General features: G+C 42.3%; 1 protein-coding gene across 2 annotated transcripts in view; it reads right to left on the minus strand.

The window, feature by feature from the left end:
- Positions 1-12,050, minus strand: part of trrap (transformation/transcription domain-associated protein) — an 86,032-nt gene that overhangs the window by 51,828 nt on the left and 22,154 nt on the right. For both annotated transcript variants that reach the window (XM_029281565.2, XM_029281564.2), the window contains 9 exons: positions 11,799-11,918; positions 11,432-11,596; positions 11,119-11,300; positions 10,720-10,918; positions 7,265-7,393; positions 5,054-5,320; positions 4,380-4,586; positions 1,481-1,639; positions 729-872 (listed from right to left, as the gene is read on the minus strand). In XM_029281565.2, coding sequence (XP_029137398.1) covers positions 729-872; positions 1,481-1,639; positions 4,380-4,586; positions 5,054-5,320; positions 7,265-7,393; positions 10,720-10,918; positions 11,119-11,300; positions 11,432-11,596; positions 11,799-11,918 — 1,572 coding nt within the window. The remainder of the gene's footprint in view (positions 1-728; positions 873-1,480; positions 1,640-4,379; positions 4,587-5,053; positions 5,321-7,264; positions 7,394-10,719; positions 10,919-11,118; positions 11,301-11,431; positions 11,597-11,798; positions 11,919-12,050) is intronic.

Raw genomic sequence — 12,050 nt, forward strand, 5'->3', positions numbered from 1 at the left:
CCATATAGCACACTCTGCTGGTGACAGAGAATTGCTGATATGCTAATATCGGCCGATATTATCGGCTGGCCCATTAATCGGTCAGGCTCTAATTATGATACGTTTATTTATTTTACAATAAGTGAGGCAAATAGATACAACTTTATGTCCCCAATCATGACTGTCTGAACTACAAAACACAGCCCCTCAGTCAGTCCACTGTGGCGCCCGTACTGCAGATGCAATTTGGCACTATCATTCGAGGGCAAGCAAAACCTGTAGGCCCATGATAACGAGCTAACAGCAAATTATTTATAAAGTCAAGAAAATTGTCCCTCTCAATATTTACTTTTTTTTTTTATGTACCAGAGAATGATCATTGTGTTAATCAGACACTTTCACTTAGATTTTGAACAGGCACAACTTGCAACAAAGGCATCTCATCAAGTTTTGAAATTGCAAAAACAACAGATCACAGTGGGACTGAAGATGAAACAGATGTGAAGCTGAGATTCTTTTTTAGAAAAATGGATTGAGGCATCAACAACCGTCTTGTTCTCTCCTGTAGGCAAATTTAGTTTCAGAAGGATGTAAAAATGACTGTTTGATCAGAGTATCTTTCAGACTGTTTTGCAATCATCAAGAAAAGCGAGAAACAGAAACAATAAGCATATCTTTGAATAATAGGAACATTTGTGGGTGTAATAGAAAACATGTGGATACTGAGTGATGCGGGACAAGGCTTATACCGTGGATGCAGCTCCTGTTGCCGTGCGGAACCTCTTGACATCTTGTCCGGCAGCAGTGGCAGCGGCTTCCAGAGAGAGTCCTCTTTTCACAGCACCCGCACTGGTCCCCTCACCGCCTGTCGCTACTTCAGCCTCAGACTCCGGCTGATACACACACACACACACAAAAAAAAGGAGAAGAGAAGAAGAAGGGTTGAAGAAGACACAAATGAGCAACATAAGAAAAGTTTGTACGAAGTATGCATAAACTATCAGGGATCATGACCAATTCTTAGAGGGCTGTGAGGGAAGTATTTATGGATGGGTCTTTTTCTTCTGAAATAATAAGATGCTCTATTGGGAGCAATCCAAAGAAAACCTCCTTAATACAGAGCATAGGTCAGTGAGCATCAACTGGCAGCCCTGCAGGCCACATCGGGCCCCCAGAATATAAATGATCTCGGGTGATTCAACAATTAACATAAAAATACACAAGGCTGAAATACTTGCATTAGGTTAATCGGACAAATTTGATTTCCCGTCTGACTTTTGTCCAAGCATATTATATTGTCCCGCCCCCACAGTGTCTGTCAAGAAAAAAGCTGGCCCTTGTACAAATGTAGTTGATGACCCCTGGCACAAGACATAATCTAGTAGCACGGTTATGTCAATTCAAGTTAAAACTGTTTAGCTATTTAGCTTAGACAGCCTCTTTTGCCTAGATGTTGATGTGATGCATGTGTGTGTGTATTTATGGCAGTCCATGAACACACCTGCTGGTCTTTAATCCTCTGTAACTCCCATTTGATGACCACCTCGGCCAGGTCCACAGCCAGTTTCCTTTGCTCGATGGTCACACTGGGGGTGAAGCCCAGACGCTGCATCGCGCTGATCATGTGCTGCACAAGGTGATGACGCACGGGGTAGTACACCTGGAGAAGAGACCCAAGTACGAAAACAAAGATTTGAAATAAATGTCATGTGATTATAGAAATGAAAAATGTCTACAAGTCATCGAACACATCTTGTTCCCACAAAAAAACATCCATGTTTGGTATTGAAAATATGAAGTTTAGGAGAGGACTTTGCAGCAATTCTAAGAGGAGATAAAGAACGATGCTTTCAAAATATTAGCTGGCAATGTTGCTAGCTTGAAGCCTGTTGTTTTGTATGCTTTACTTCTAAAAAATAGAAAATTCACAACTCTTAGCCTCCTTCTCTTCTTTTAAAAAAACAGATGCAGAATTTAAGTTTGTAGGAGTGGAAAAAGAATGACAGTCTGAAGGATGAGGCAATATTATGAAGACAATCTACTCTATAATTAAAATATGAGACGTGAGGTCAGTCTATGTATCTACAGTAGTAGCTGCATCCATGCTAAGGGCCAATTCTTGCCCTTGTGCCCAACTTTGTGATTTCAAATATGTTGCAGCAAGATGGATTTGTCGTGAGGAAGGACACTCTGTGGTCAGTTTACATGGCTCAGTGGATAATTGACAGTTTAAGGCAGCAAAATAAGCAATCAAATGGCACATAAAATCACTTTCAATGTGATGTGTGTGTCTGAGTCACAAGTCTCTGACTTGAGCTGGGTGGGTGTGGGCTTACTGACACAATGCTTCAGACTCATTATTTATCAGTGTCATCTACCATTGTTTGTCACTATATTAAGAAATTTAAATAAAGAGTTGAAAAAAAAGAATGCTTAAAAAATAATTAAGTGCATCTTATTTTTGCTCAACGACTGATCCTTGGAACTAGATTTTTAAGTTATGCCACATGCAAAGCTCCACCAGAGTACTCAATCACTTCGATACCTAGAGTCACAAGTGGCAAACTCAGAAGTCGTATTTCCACTTACTCTCAAGGACATGATGACACACACTTAGCCCTGAGAATTCACACTCTCCAGCGTCACACTCAAGAGTCACTTAGCCGCGCCGCGAACTGAACTGGGACTCTCGAACACACAGGCGCACGCCGACAAAAGAGCAAGAGATGAGATGTCTATCTGAGGGCTGTTGCCTGTGTCAAAGAATATTAAAGCTTCTCACTTTGAGGGTAATTATAGCCGATCGAGCGGGGGCTTCACAGCTCCTTAATGACAGAGTGGCTAAGCCCTGTCCATCACGTGTGCACACAGACAAACACGCACGCAATCTCTATTTCTTTATCAGGCACACACACACACACACACACGCACACACACCAAGTCGCTCATCTGTCTGTCATTATCTTCTCCCCAGTGTAATTATGCTGATGTGATTACATTAGATTAGTCATCTGGCCCAGTGAGAGCAGCCTGTCAGTGAGATAGAGAGGGGAGCTGAGGGAAATGTCACTCTTCTGCTTAAAGACGGGAGCCTTCTGACCGGCGAGGCGGTGAGCATCGGCTGAAGAGACGAGAGGGCACAAAGTCTCCAAGAAGTTTGGAGAGAATGAAGAACATAAAGGCCAATGATCCTTTGCTGGTGCAGACTTGTGAACACACAGGGTTGCTCTTTGACTCTGCTGAGGAGATTTTGTCGAGATATGTATCTACATTAAAGCCATTACAGGCAGCAGGCAGGTACCATCTTCTCCTCTGCCCAGTGATGAATGATCCAGCTTTTTACAACATGATTTAACAGGGCACATCATCCCCATCAGGACTACTGTCAATATGAAACTCAAATTGTGTTAACTAACTTGTATCATAAAAACTTTAAAAAGCACAAATTTGATAATCCCACTCTTTTTAAGATGATGCTCCATTCCCCCCCGAGGACTGGTTAAGAGGCATCATGTAATTCAGGGCACTCAAATAATCAGTCAAAAATAGCTTCTCAACTGTTCTCCCCCCCATGTGGTTCCCTGCGGTTACCTAAGTCACACTGAGCAGGAAGCTAGCAGGTGTGAGAAACGGTCGTGGAGTGTTAGTTCACCCCGTTTTAGAATATAATCCTAAAAAACTCAAATCGACGGTGAGGCATCTTTTTATTACAATGGCCCCCCGTCTGTGGAACAATTTACCTGGAGACCTGAGGGCGGAACACACCTGAGGGCTTTTTTTTAAAAAGCAAACTCAAGACCTACCTTTTCAGTCTTTAGCTTTTAACTGATTCTTATTTTATCTAGTTTTATTACATTTTTAACCTCCTGAGTTTCCACATGATGCGTCATGATAGCGTTTCCTCAGTACCTGTTTTTATCCAGTTATTTTACCTTAGTTTTTGGATTGTGGGGTAGGGGTCGGGGGAGGGAGTCATGTTGTTGCTGTTTGATTTATGTTGATGTAAAAGCACTGTGATACATTGTTGTATGTAACGTGCTATACAAATAAAGATTGATTGATTGATAATCATCAAAATGCTGATATTTGATACTCATTGATGAATTATCCTTACAGGAGATCTATTATGCTGATTCACATTTAAATACATGCATATATTGTTAGAATGTTGGATGTATATCCTAAACCAAGGCAATGTTTTTTAAACACAAGATACACTGTTGTTGGCCTAATCCCCGGACTTTGTTTCCTGAAACTCTGAACGAGACGTGGCCAGAATCTGACGTCATGTTCTGTCTCATTTGTTACCATTCCCTCATCCCTACCCAGCCTGTATGAAAACTCTGTAGCTTAATGCATTCAACAGTGGCTGACAGAGGGTCTTGTGATTATTTGCTCACCCTGAAGTGCTGTACAATGAGATGCAGTATGTGGACCAGCTGCGGTACAGTGTGGCCCTCCTCCACAATGATTTTACGAGTCCAGTGGGTCAGCATCTGGTGGCCATCCTCCATTCGGGCTGGAACAGCTGGGGTCAGGATGGCCATGGCCTGCCGCACGATGGCCCGGGCCTCCATGGTGTGGGCCTTCAGCAGACTATGGAAGACCTGCAGACAGAAGAAAACAAAAAAAGGATGAGATTTTTCCAATGAGATTGTTGCCTTCCATTTCTTTCCATTTCCTTTTGAAGCAGCCGCCGTCGACTAAGCTGTATGGCTTTTCTCTTTGTTGATCCTGTGCTGTACAAGCAAAATGTAGTAGTCCATGAAAAACATTAACAGCTGCTTCCTTTCAAGTGGCTTACATACTCCTCACTGTGGAACTTGCACACAAAGGATTTTTCAATCTGTAAACTGTGCACACTTGATCATAATCTAACTCAATGACAGTGGTGACAGACAAAGAATAACTATGATATACTTACCTTAGGCTGATGGTCCTTTTTGCTTTTGTAGGTCAAACAGATGCATCAGTATTAAACTGTGTTTAACAATAAGTCTATAACTCTTCAAAGACCTTAAAGGACCCCATACAAACTACTTAATATGTCTGTTGTCTGTCTTTGCATCCTCACCTGCAGGACGATCTTCTTATGAATGGCAAACTTTGCGATGATGTGGGCCAGGAGTAAGTGACCACTGTATTTGCAGGCCGGGTCCACACAGGCTTTGGGCAGGAGGCATGGCCAAGCGAAGGTCATGAGGCGCCGCAGCTTGCTGTTGCGTGACTTGTTGTTGTCGTGGATGTGGTGGGGTGCGTGCTCCACCAGCAGGGTGGAGAACTGCAGCAGGCAGATCCGCAGCGAGTCCAGGAGGTCAGCCTGCTTCTCTGGATCCAGAACCTTTGAGATGGACAGGAGAGATGTGGGGTCAAACATGAGTTGATTAAAGACGCACACACATAGTTTTTTTTGGCTATCCATAGAACGGCTCTGGAATTATTAATGTGCAAACTGTTGGTCAATAAAATCACACCACTATCTATGGTGTTGAGATGTTTTGTGCATTAAACAAATACATATTATTTTTTATGCAGCTCACTGATTGTAGAAGAAGATGGATAACATAACAGCTCCCTGAAAGTGAAGCCAAAAAGTATGGCGCTCCCCCTATTGACGGCCTGCAGTATAGGTCATAACCGCCGACTCCTCCATGTTGCCAGATGAGACATGGATTGGACTTTAAAATTACTAATTCATGTAATACCCACCCCCTTGCTCCCTATCCCTCTTCCTGCATTTTATCCCTTTTCTCCCCCTATCCCTTTCCAAGCCCGGTGCAGCCTAGTCCTGTGAAGGCTGTTTCATCATGAGCCAGGGATCCGGCCGAAGATTTTTGCCCTTTAATAAGACAGTTTTTTCTTACCACTGTAACTTTTGCTGCTTTGCTAAAGTGCTCATGATGGATAGACCAGGTCTTTGTAACATAGAAATGAGTAAGGTCTTTTACCTGCTTTTTGTAACATAACAATGAGTATGGTCTTTTACCTGCTTTTTGTAAAGTGTCTCGAGATAACACTTGTTATGAGTTGACGCTATACAAATAAAAATTGATTGAAATTGATTGATGATGTTAAATTAAATTCTCTCAAACCCTGTTCAATCGTGATAGTAACTTATTTTGTACGAGTCCCCTTTCCTGGGAAGTTTCTATTTAACACGTTATTTGATGTAAAGGTGTGAACTAGCATGTTTTACAGCTCTGTGGATGAGTGCGGCTCCTGTGGCGCTTACAAACACAAACATATGAGTCACTGGACTCTGCTTCAAATGGACACATGAATCTGTTCTGCTGTAGACTGTTAAACTTGTGTTTTGGTTAGCGGATGGGGGATGTTTTGGTGTCACTTTGGTACGATAAGTAGAAAGTCAAAGTGGAGACACTTGGCTCATTTTCATAAACAGTCAGTGGTGCAGCTGTAATGTAAGCCAGCAGAAGTCATTAGAAGACTTTGATTATTTCTGCAAATCAAAAGCGTAAAGAAGGAAGATAAAAACTCTTTTGAGTATCATATTTATCTGCTGGCCAACCAGAATTGCAGTTCTGGCTAAGGTTTACTTCCATTCATTGACACTGCACAACAGCGTATACTATACTGTCACATATCAGAAATTGATTACATGAAAAGCTGTTTTCAATTCAGAATAGCCATCACCATGCGAGTTCCCTGGAGAGGTAAGGATTGGAAGAGAGCACACAGAGGGAGCGAGGTGAGTGAGGAAGCGTGTTTTAACCAGACTGGAAAGGAAGCCATTAGCAGCCATTAGTACTGGTGTTAGTCAGTGATGAGATCTGCCACAGCACAAACAAACACGCTGACCTTTAGCTTGGTCACACGGTGACATTTACACCAGGAATTATAGTTTAGCCTGATGAATGAAACGTGATGGAGAGAGGGGGACCTGTGGGGGCACGATGTAGAGAAGACAAAGATGGTTGGAAGGAAAAAAGAAGAGGAAAGAGGTAGAAAGACTACAATTAAATGACCTAGAAGTTTGGAGGACATGAGAGAGGAAGAATCAGACTAAGTGGGATGTAGTTGATGATGACTGAGAGTATGGAGATGTGCTGACTGATAAGACATTATGAGAGGAAGTGCACCAGGTAATGAAATTAGAGAGATGGATGGGGAGACAAAGCTGGTGAGTAATCAACAAAGGGGGCCGGATGAAGCAGGCTGAATGGAAAGAGAGATGTTGAGACGAGTGAAAAGAATGCATGTGAGTGCACGTGTGTGTGTGTGTGTGTGTGTGTGCGTGTGCGTGTGCGTGTGCGTGTGCGTGTACCTTTGTGATGAAGACACTGGTAATGCTCTCAGGATTGTCTCCCTCAGGGTTTGGCGGTCCGAGCAGCTGCTCCCCTTCCCCTTTCTCAAAGCTGTGCAGGAAAGCTGGATTCAGGATGTGCTGCAGCACCTTTGAAGTCAGAGAGAGAAAAAAGATGCATTTTTACTGATGTTATTTTACTTTGGGAAAAAGTCAACTTTGACTCCTTCAGGTTTTCAAAGACTACAATGGATTTTACTTACAGCACACCATCAATAAAAGGACAAAGGAGTCAGTGAAATCACTTGCTGTGATCTGCACACTTTCAGTCCTCCATGGCACATCATTTAGTGATGAAAAAGTAGTTGACTCTTGAAATAGGGGGACACAGGTCCTTTTTTTAAAGATGAATAATAATGGGGGTTTGAGCTTTGATTCAGTAGAGATAGCTAAAGCATATAGAAATACTTTTTTTCCTTTATTGGGTAGGCCAGCTGAAGAGAGACAGGAAATGCTGACAGGAGAGAGAGTAGGAGATGACATGCAGCAAAGGGCCGAGGACGGATTCAAACCCACAGCTGCTGCAACAAGGATGACAGCCTCTGCACATGGGGCACATTACAGAACTGCTAGACTATCGGCGCTCCGAGCTTATAGAAAGACTTGAGGCAGATCAATAACAAACGTCAAAAACAAAAAGTACATTCACGGGGAGACTTTTAAAGAATCAGAAAATAAAGCTTTTCTTACTCCTTTGAGAAAAAAAACAATAACTATCTGAATAAAGACAAAGGCTTTATTAGCTGGTATATTTCAGAATAACCAAACCACAATAAAGCTAACGACTGCATTTATTCAAGAAGCTGCTATCTGTTAATGAACCCCTCCGATTCAATCAATCATTGGGGAGGACGGGGCATCGCTCAGTGGAGAACGAGCTGTGGCGGCATATGTTCAGGCTCCTCCATTAGCACATTATTCACACTGGCTTTGAACAATGTAACATGCATGGTTAACAGAATCGCACACACATGCTGAAACACACACACACACAGAGCCCTAAATGAAGACGCAAAGAAAATGCATGGAGCACCAGTGTGTTTTTCCATCTCATCTGTTCCTATTAATTCTAAGCTTCTCTTACATCAATCACTGTAAGATCTCAGTAGTGCTCTTCATTGTTTTGCTCTTGCAGGCTATGTGTGTGTTAGATGTGTGCACAAAACAATACGTCTGGGTATAGCAGCTTAGATCTTATTCTACTGGAGTCTTAATAATCTAACATCCCATTTTCAGTCCCTTAAACAAATCATCAGTTTGAATATAGAAGTGTATGTGTCCGTGTGAGAAATTCAAAGAAAGGAAAAAATAAAATAAAAAATACATAAAGAAAACCAATCATGTACATCCACATGGTCCACAGGTACATCATATATATGTAAATATATTTGTTTTCAGACCCTGCCTGATAATAAATGTATTTGCTTGTAAATTCTGATGAATCCATAAATCGTTGTCTTTGTAACTGTAGCTGTTATACACCTTAAAACAGACAAATGGAAAACTGAACTTTGCCTGCAATAATACAACTGCACCACCACATAGGCACATTATGATGTTTGAGAAAAGTTTGCTAAGATGCTCGACTTCTCCGGATTTAAAAAAAAAAAAGTAACAGAATGTGAAGCAGATGAGCTTTGCTTAATTAATTTTGTACACTTGTTTGTCCGCTTGTCTGTTTTAAATGTATCCCATGTGAAGCACAAATGCAGTTTCTTTAAGAAATCTTAAACAAAAGAGCAGCATGAGGTCAGTCTGTGCCATCAGAGATGATTCACTGCTTCTCTCTCTCTATCTCTCTTTCTTCTTTCCATTACACACTCTTCTAGTGTCAGAGAGAGAGAGATATTCTCCTCAAGTCCTGTGATGCCACACACACACACACACACACACACACACACACACACACACACACGACTGATATTACGCTTCCGGTGAAACGCTAAAGGCAATTATTTAAATGTCAGTGGAGGTAACACCCACACTCACGACTCATACACCAATCAACACAAACATATTCCCACAGGAACACAGCCTCTCTCTTTCTGTCCGTCTGTCTCTCTCGGCTCGTACACACAGCCAGCATCTGCTGCGCACCAGAGGAGGACAATTAAGAGAAAAACAACATGAGCAAACTCCTCATAGGGGGTGGGGCTGATGCGGCTCTGCTTGCTAAGAAGCTAAAGTCCGCTCTGTTACAAATTCTTAATCAGCATTCAGGTGTATGAAGACACAGCAACTGTAATTTAGCTGAAATGTAACTACTGACTTTATTTTCTTTCAAGTAGGCTGTTGAAGCAAAATAAGTGAACATGAACAGAAAAGAGGAGGGTTTAGTGTGCAGCATAATAAACACCAGCTTATTTCCTTGCTTTTAAGAGTTTGTGAGTTCATGCAGGCTTCTTGTTTGTGTCTGTGTGTGCACAGTTGTATGTTCTTGCCACACAGCCATTTGGCTATAAGCTACCATGGCCTTCCCCCACTGACCCGTTTGTACTTAACAGCAGTGCAGCTGCTCCGCTGTGCCAGGTCGGGCGCCTGTTGCAGCTGTGCACAATGTGTGTGTGTGTATAAGCGCTAGGGCATGAATGTGAGCTTAATTAAAAAGCAGCCCTAATGATTTTAAGGTTTGCAGGAAGTCAGGTAAAGAGGACAGAGGCATTCATCTGTGAGCCTCTGAGGGTCTAGAGCCAGACAAAATGACCTTCCTGCTTTCTGTCAGAGAACTTCTGCTACAAATCAAACCAAGCGGAGCACTACCATAGATCAGGTCCCAAACCGAGGAAGCAAACATGGGAAAAAATGCTCCTTAAATAAAATAAAAATGTTCCTTTACGCGTAACAAAATAAACACAGCTGTGTATTTTGTTATGCAGTCTGTTTTCTGAGTTTTGCTCAGAGAGGTGAAGCAGGTTGATGAGGCTCAGAGAGAGGAGAACTGTGTGACCTGGCAGCTCTAAGGAAGAAACGTATAGTGTTATTTTAACACAAAGTAAACTATATCGATATAAACAACATTTTCTTACCTTTTAACTCGTTGGGAAATATATCCATGTATCTTAAAATCTCTATATGTTACCCAGCTCTAACCTAAAGTTAAAAAGCAGCATACAACTATTCTTGTGTGTCATAATGAAAAAGAAATACAACAGCTAAGCAGCCACCCTTTATCCTTCTCTTGTAACTTTCACTTATATCACTCAAAACAAGTCCGTTTCCACATTTAGACATCTCAGGCATTCAGCAGAAAAAGTGCTCTGGAGGTCATCCATCAATTCAATCCAAACTCTCTCTCTTTTTCTAACAGACTCCAGACTGTTTTTTTTTATGGAACAACTTGAAACCTCAAATGTTTTTGTGTTAGTAGGACCGTGTAGAAATATTTCATTTCCAGCTCTGATCGCTCGTCTGTGTACCTTTGCTTTGAGCTCATCGTTGAAGTGCGGGTCGTTGAACTCCACAAAGCGGAAGAACAGGGACCGTTTCTGGGCAATGGAGTAGTTCCTGGGAATCTCCTCCTCCATGTACTCCTTCAGGAAGGTCATGTTGCATAAGAAGCGACCTGTGAAGGCCCGCAGCAGCTGGAACAGCAGCTCGATCTCCGAGTAGTTACGCCTATTGAGGAGACAGGGGGTCAGTACACAGACACATACCGTATGTCTAGTGTGAGCAACCTGAGATTGTACAGATGATAGTACTTATGATATATTAAGAGTAACACATTTTATCAAGTTTTAAACTCAGATCTCATGTCTTCTTAGTCAAACAAAATCTCCGTAATTTCATGCCATTACAGTTTGAATAACTGCACATACTTGCAGTAGCTGAGCAGGCAGAATGCCAGCAGCTTGGGCTCCTTCCAGTTGGTGGCAGCCATGTTGTCTTTGCGGTGTCTCTCCTGGAAGGCCTCGCTGACCCAGACTCGCCTGAGCTGGCTGACCAAGGAGTGCTGCCCTGCCAGCCAGCCTTCATCATTCTTCACTATGATGCTGATAATCTGTGGGGAGGAGATGGAGCAGGAAAAAAAGGTTAATGGTGGAAACCTTAATGGTGGTGCTGAGGGTTATCTTATTACATGGATACATCTAACTTGACAAGAAATAAAACTGTAATGATATGCATGAATACTTTGATAGCCTGAAACTGTAGGTCCAGTCTGGCTGTGGTGGTGGAGGGAGAGCCAGGTCGAACAGTTGCTGCAGTTCCAGCAGGAACCAGCAGGGGGACGAAGCGGTTGGGATTAGAGGCCAGGACATCTCTGAGAGGCTTGGCATCTTTGTGTTTCAGGAAGCTCTGTATATAAACAAACAGATTGTGTCATTAGAGGAACTCACTGCTGCTTAACAGACTGCATCAACAGTGTTAACTGAATAGAAATAAACATGATGTTTTCACTAAGAGTGATCAATCTGTATATTGACGACTGAGCATCAGATCAACAAATTCAGCCCTGATTGAAGCTAATTGCTTTTGATTGATTATTCCAATGTCTGACCATGAACATGCGGCTCCACTGGGGGTCGTTCAGCGTAGCCTCCATCATGAACAACTCCACTGTCTGAGATGGGTGACGGGTCAAAAATTTGATCAAAGGCTCCCTGAATGGACTGCCAGCCTGATGCAGGATGAATGAAAAGCAAAACAGAGAAGGAAAAATGCAGAAGAGACAGAAGGAAACAGGCAGGAGAAACATGGATTAATGCACAACAGAAAATGCAGCTTTAGATTCAATCATTTTTTTTAGGAC

This window comes from Labrus bergylta, chromosome 21 (genome assembly GCF_963930695.1).
Source record: "Labrus bergylta chromosome 21, fLabBer1.1, whole genome shotgun sequence".
Taxonomy (NCBI): Eukaryota; Metazoa; Chordata; class Actinopteri; order Labriformes; family Labridae; genus Labrus; species Labrus bergylta.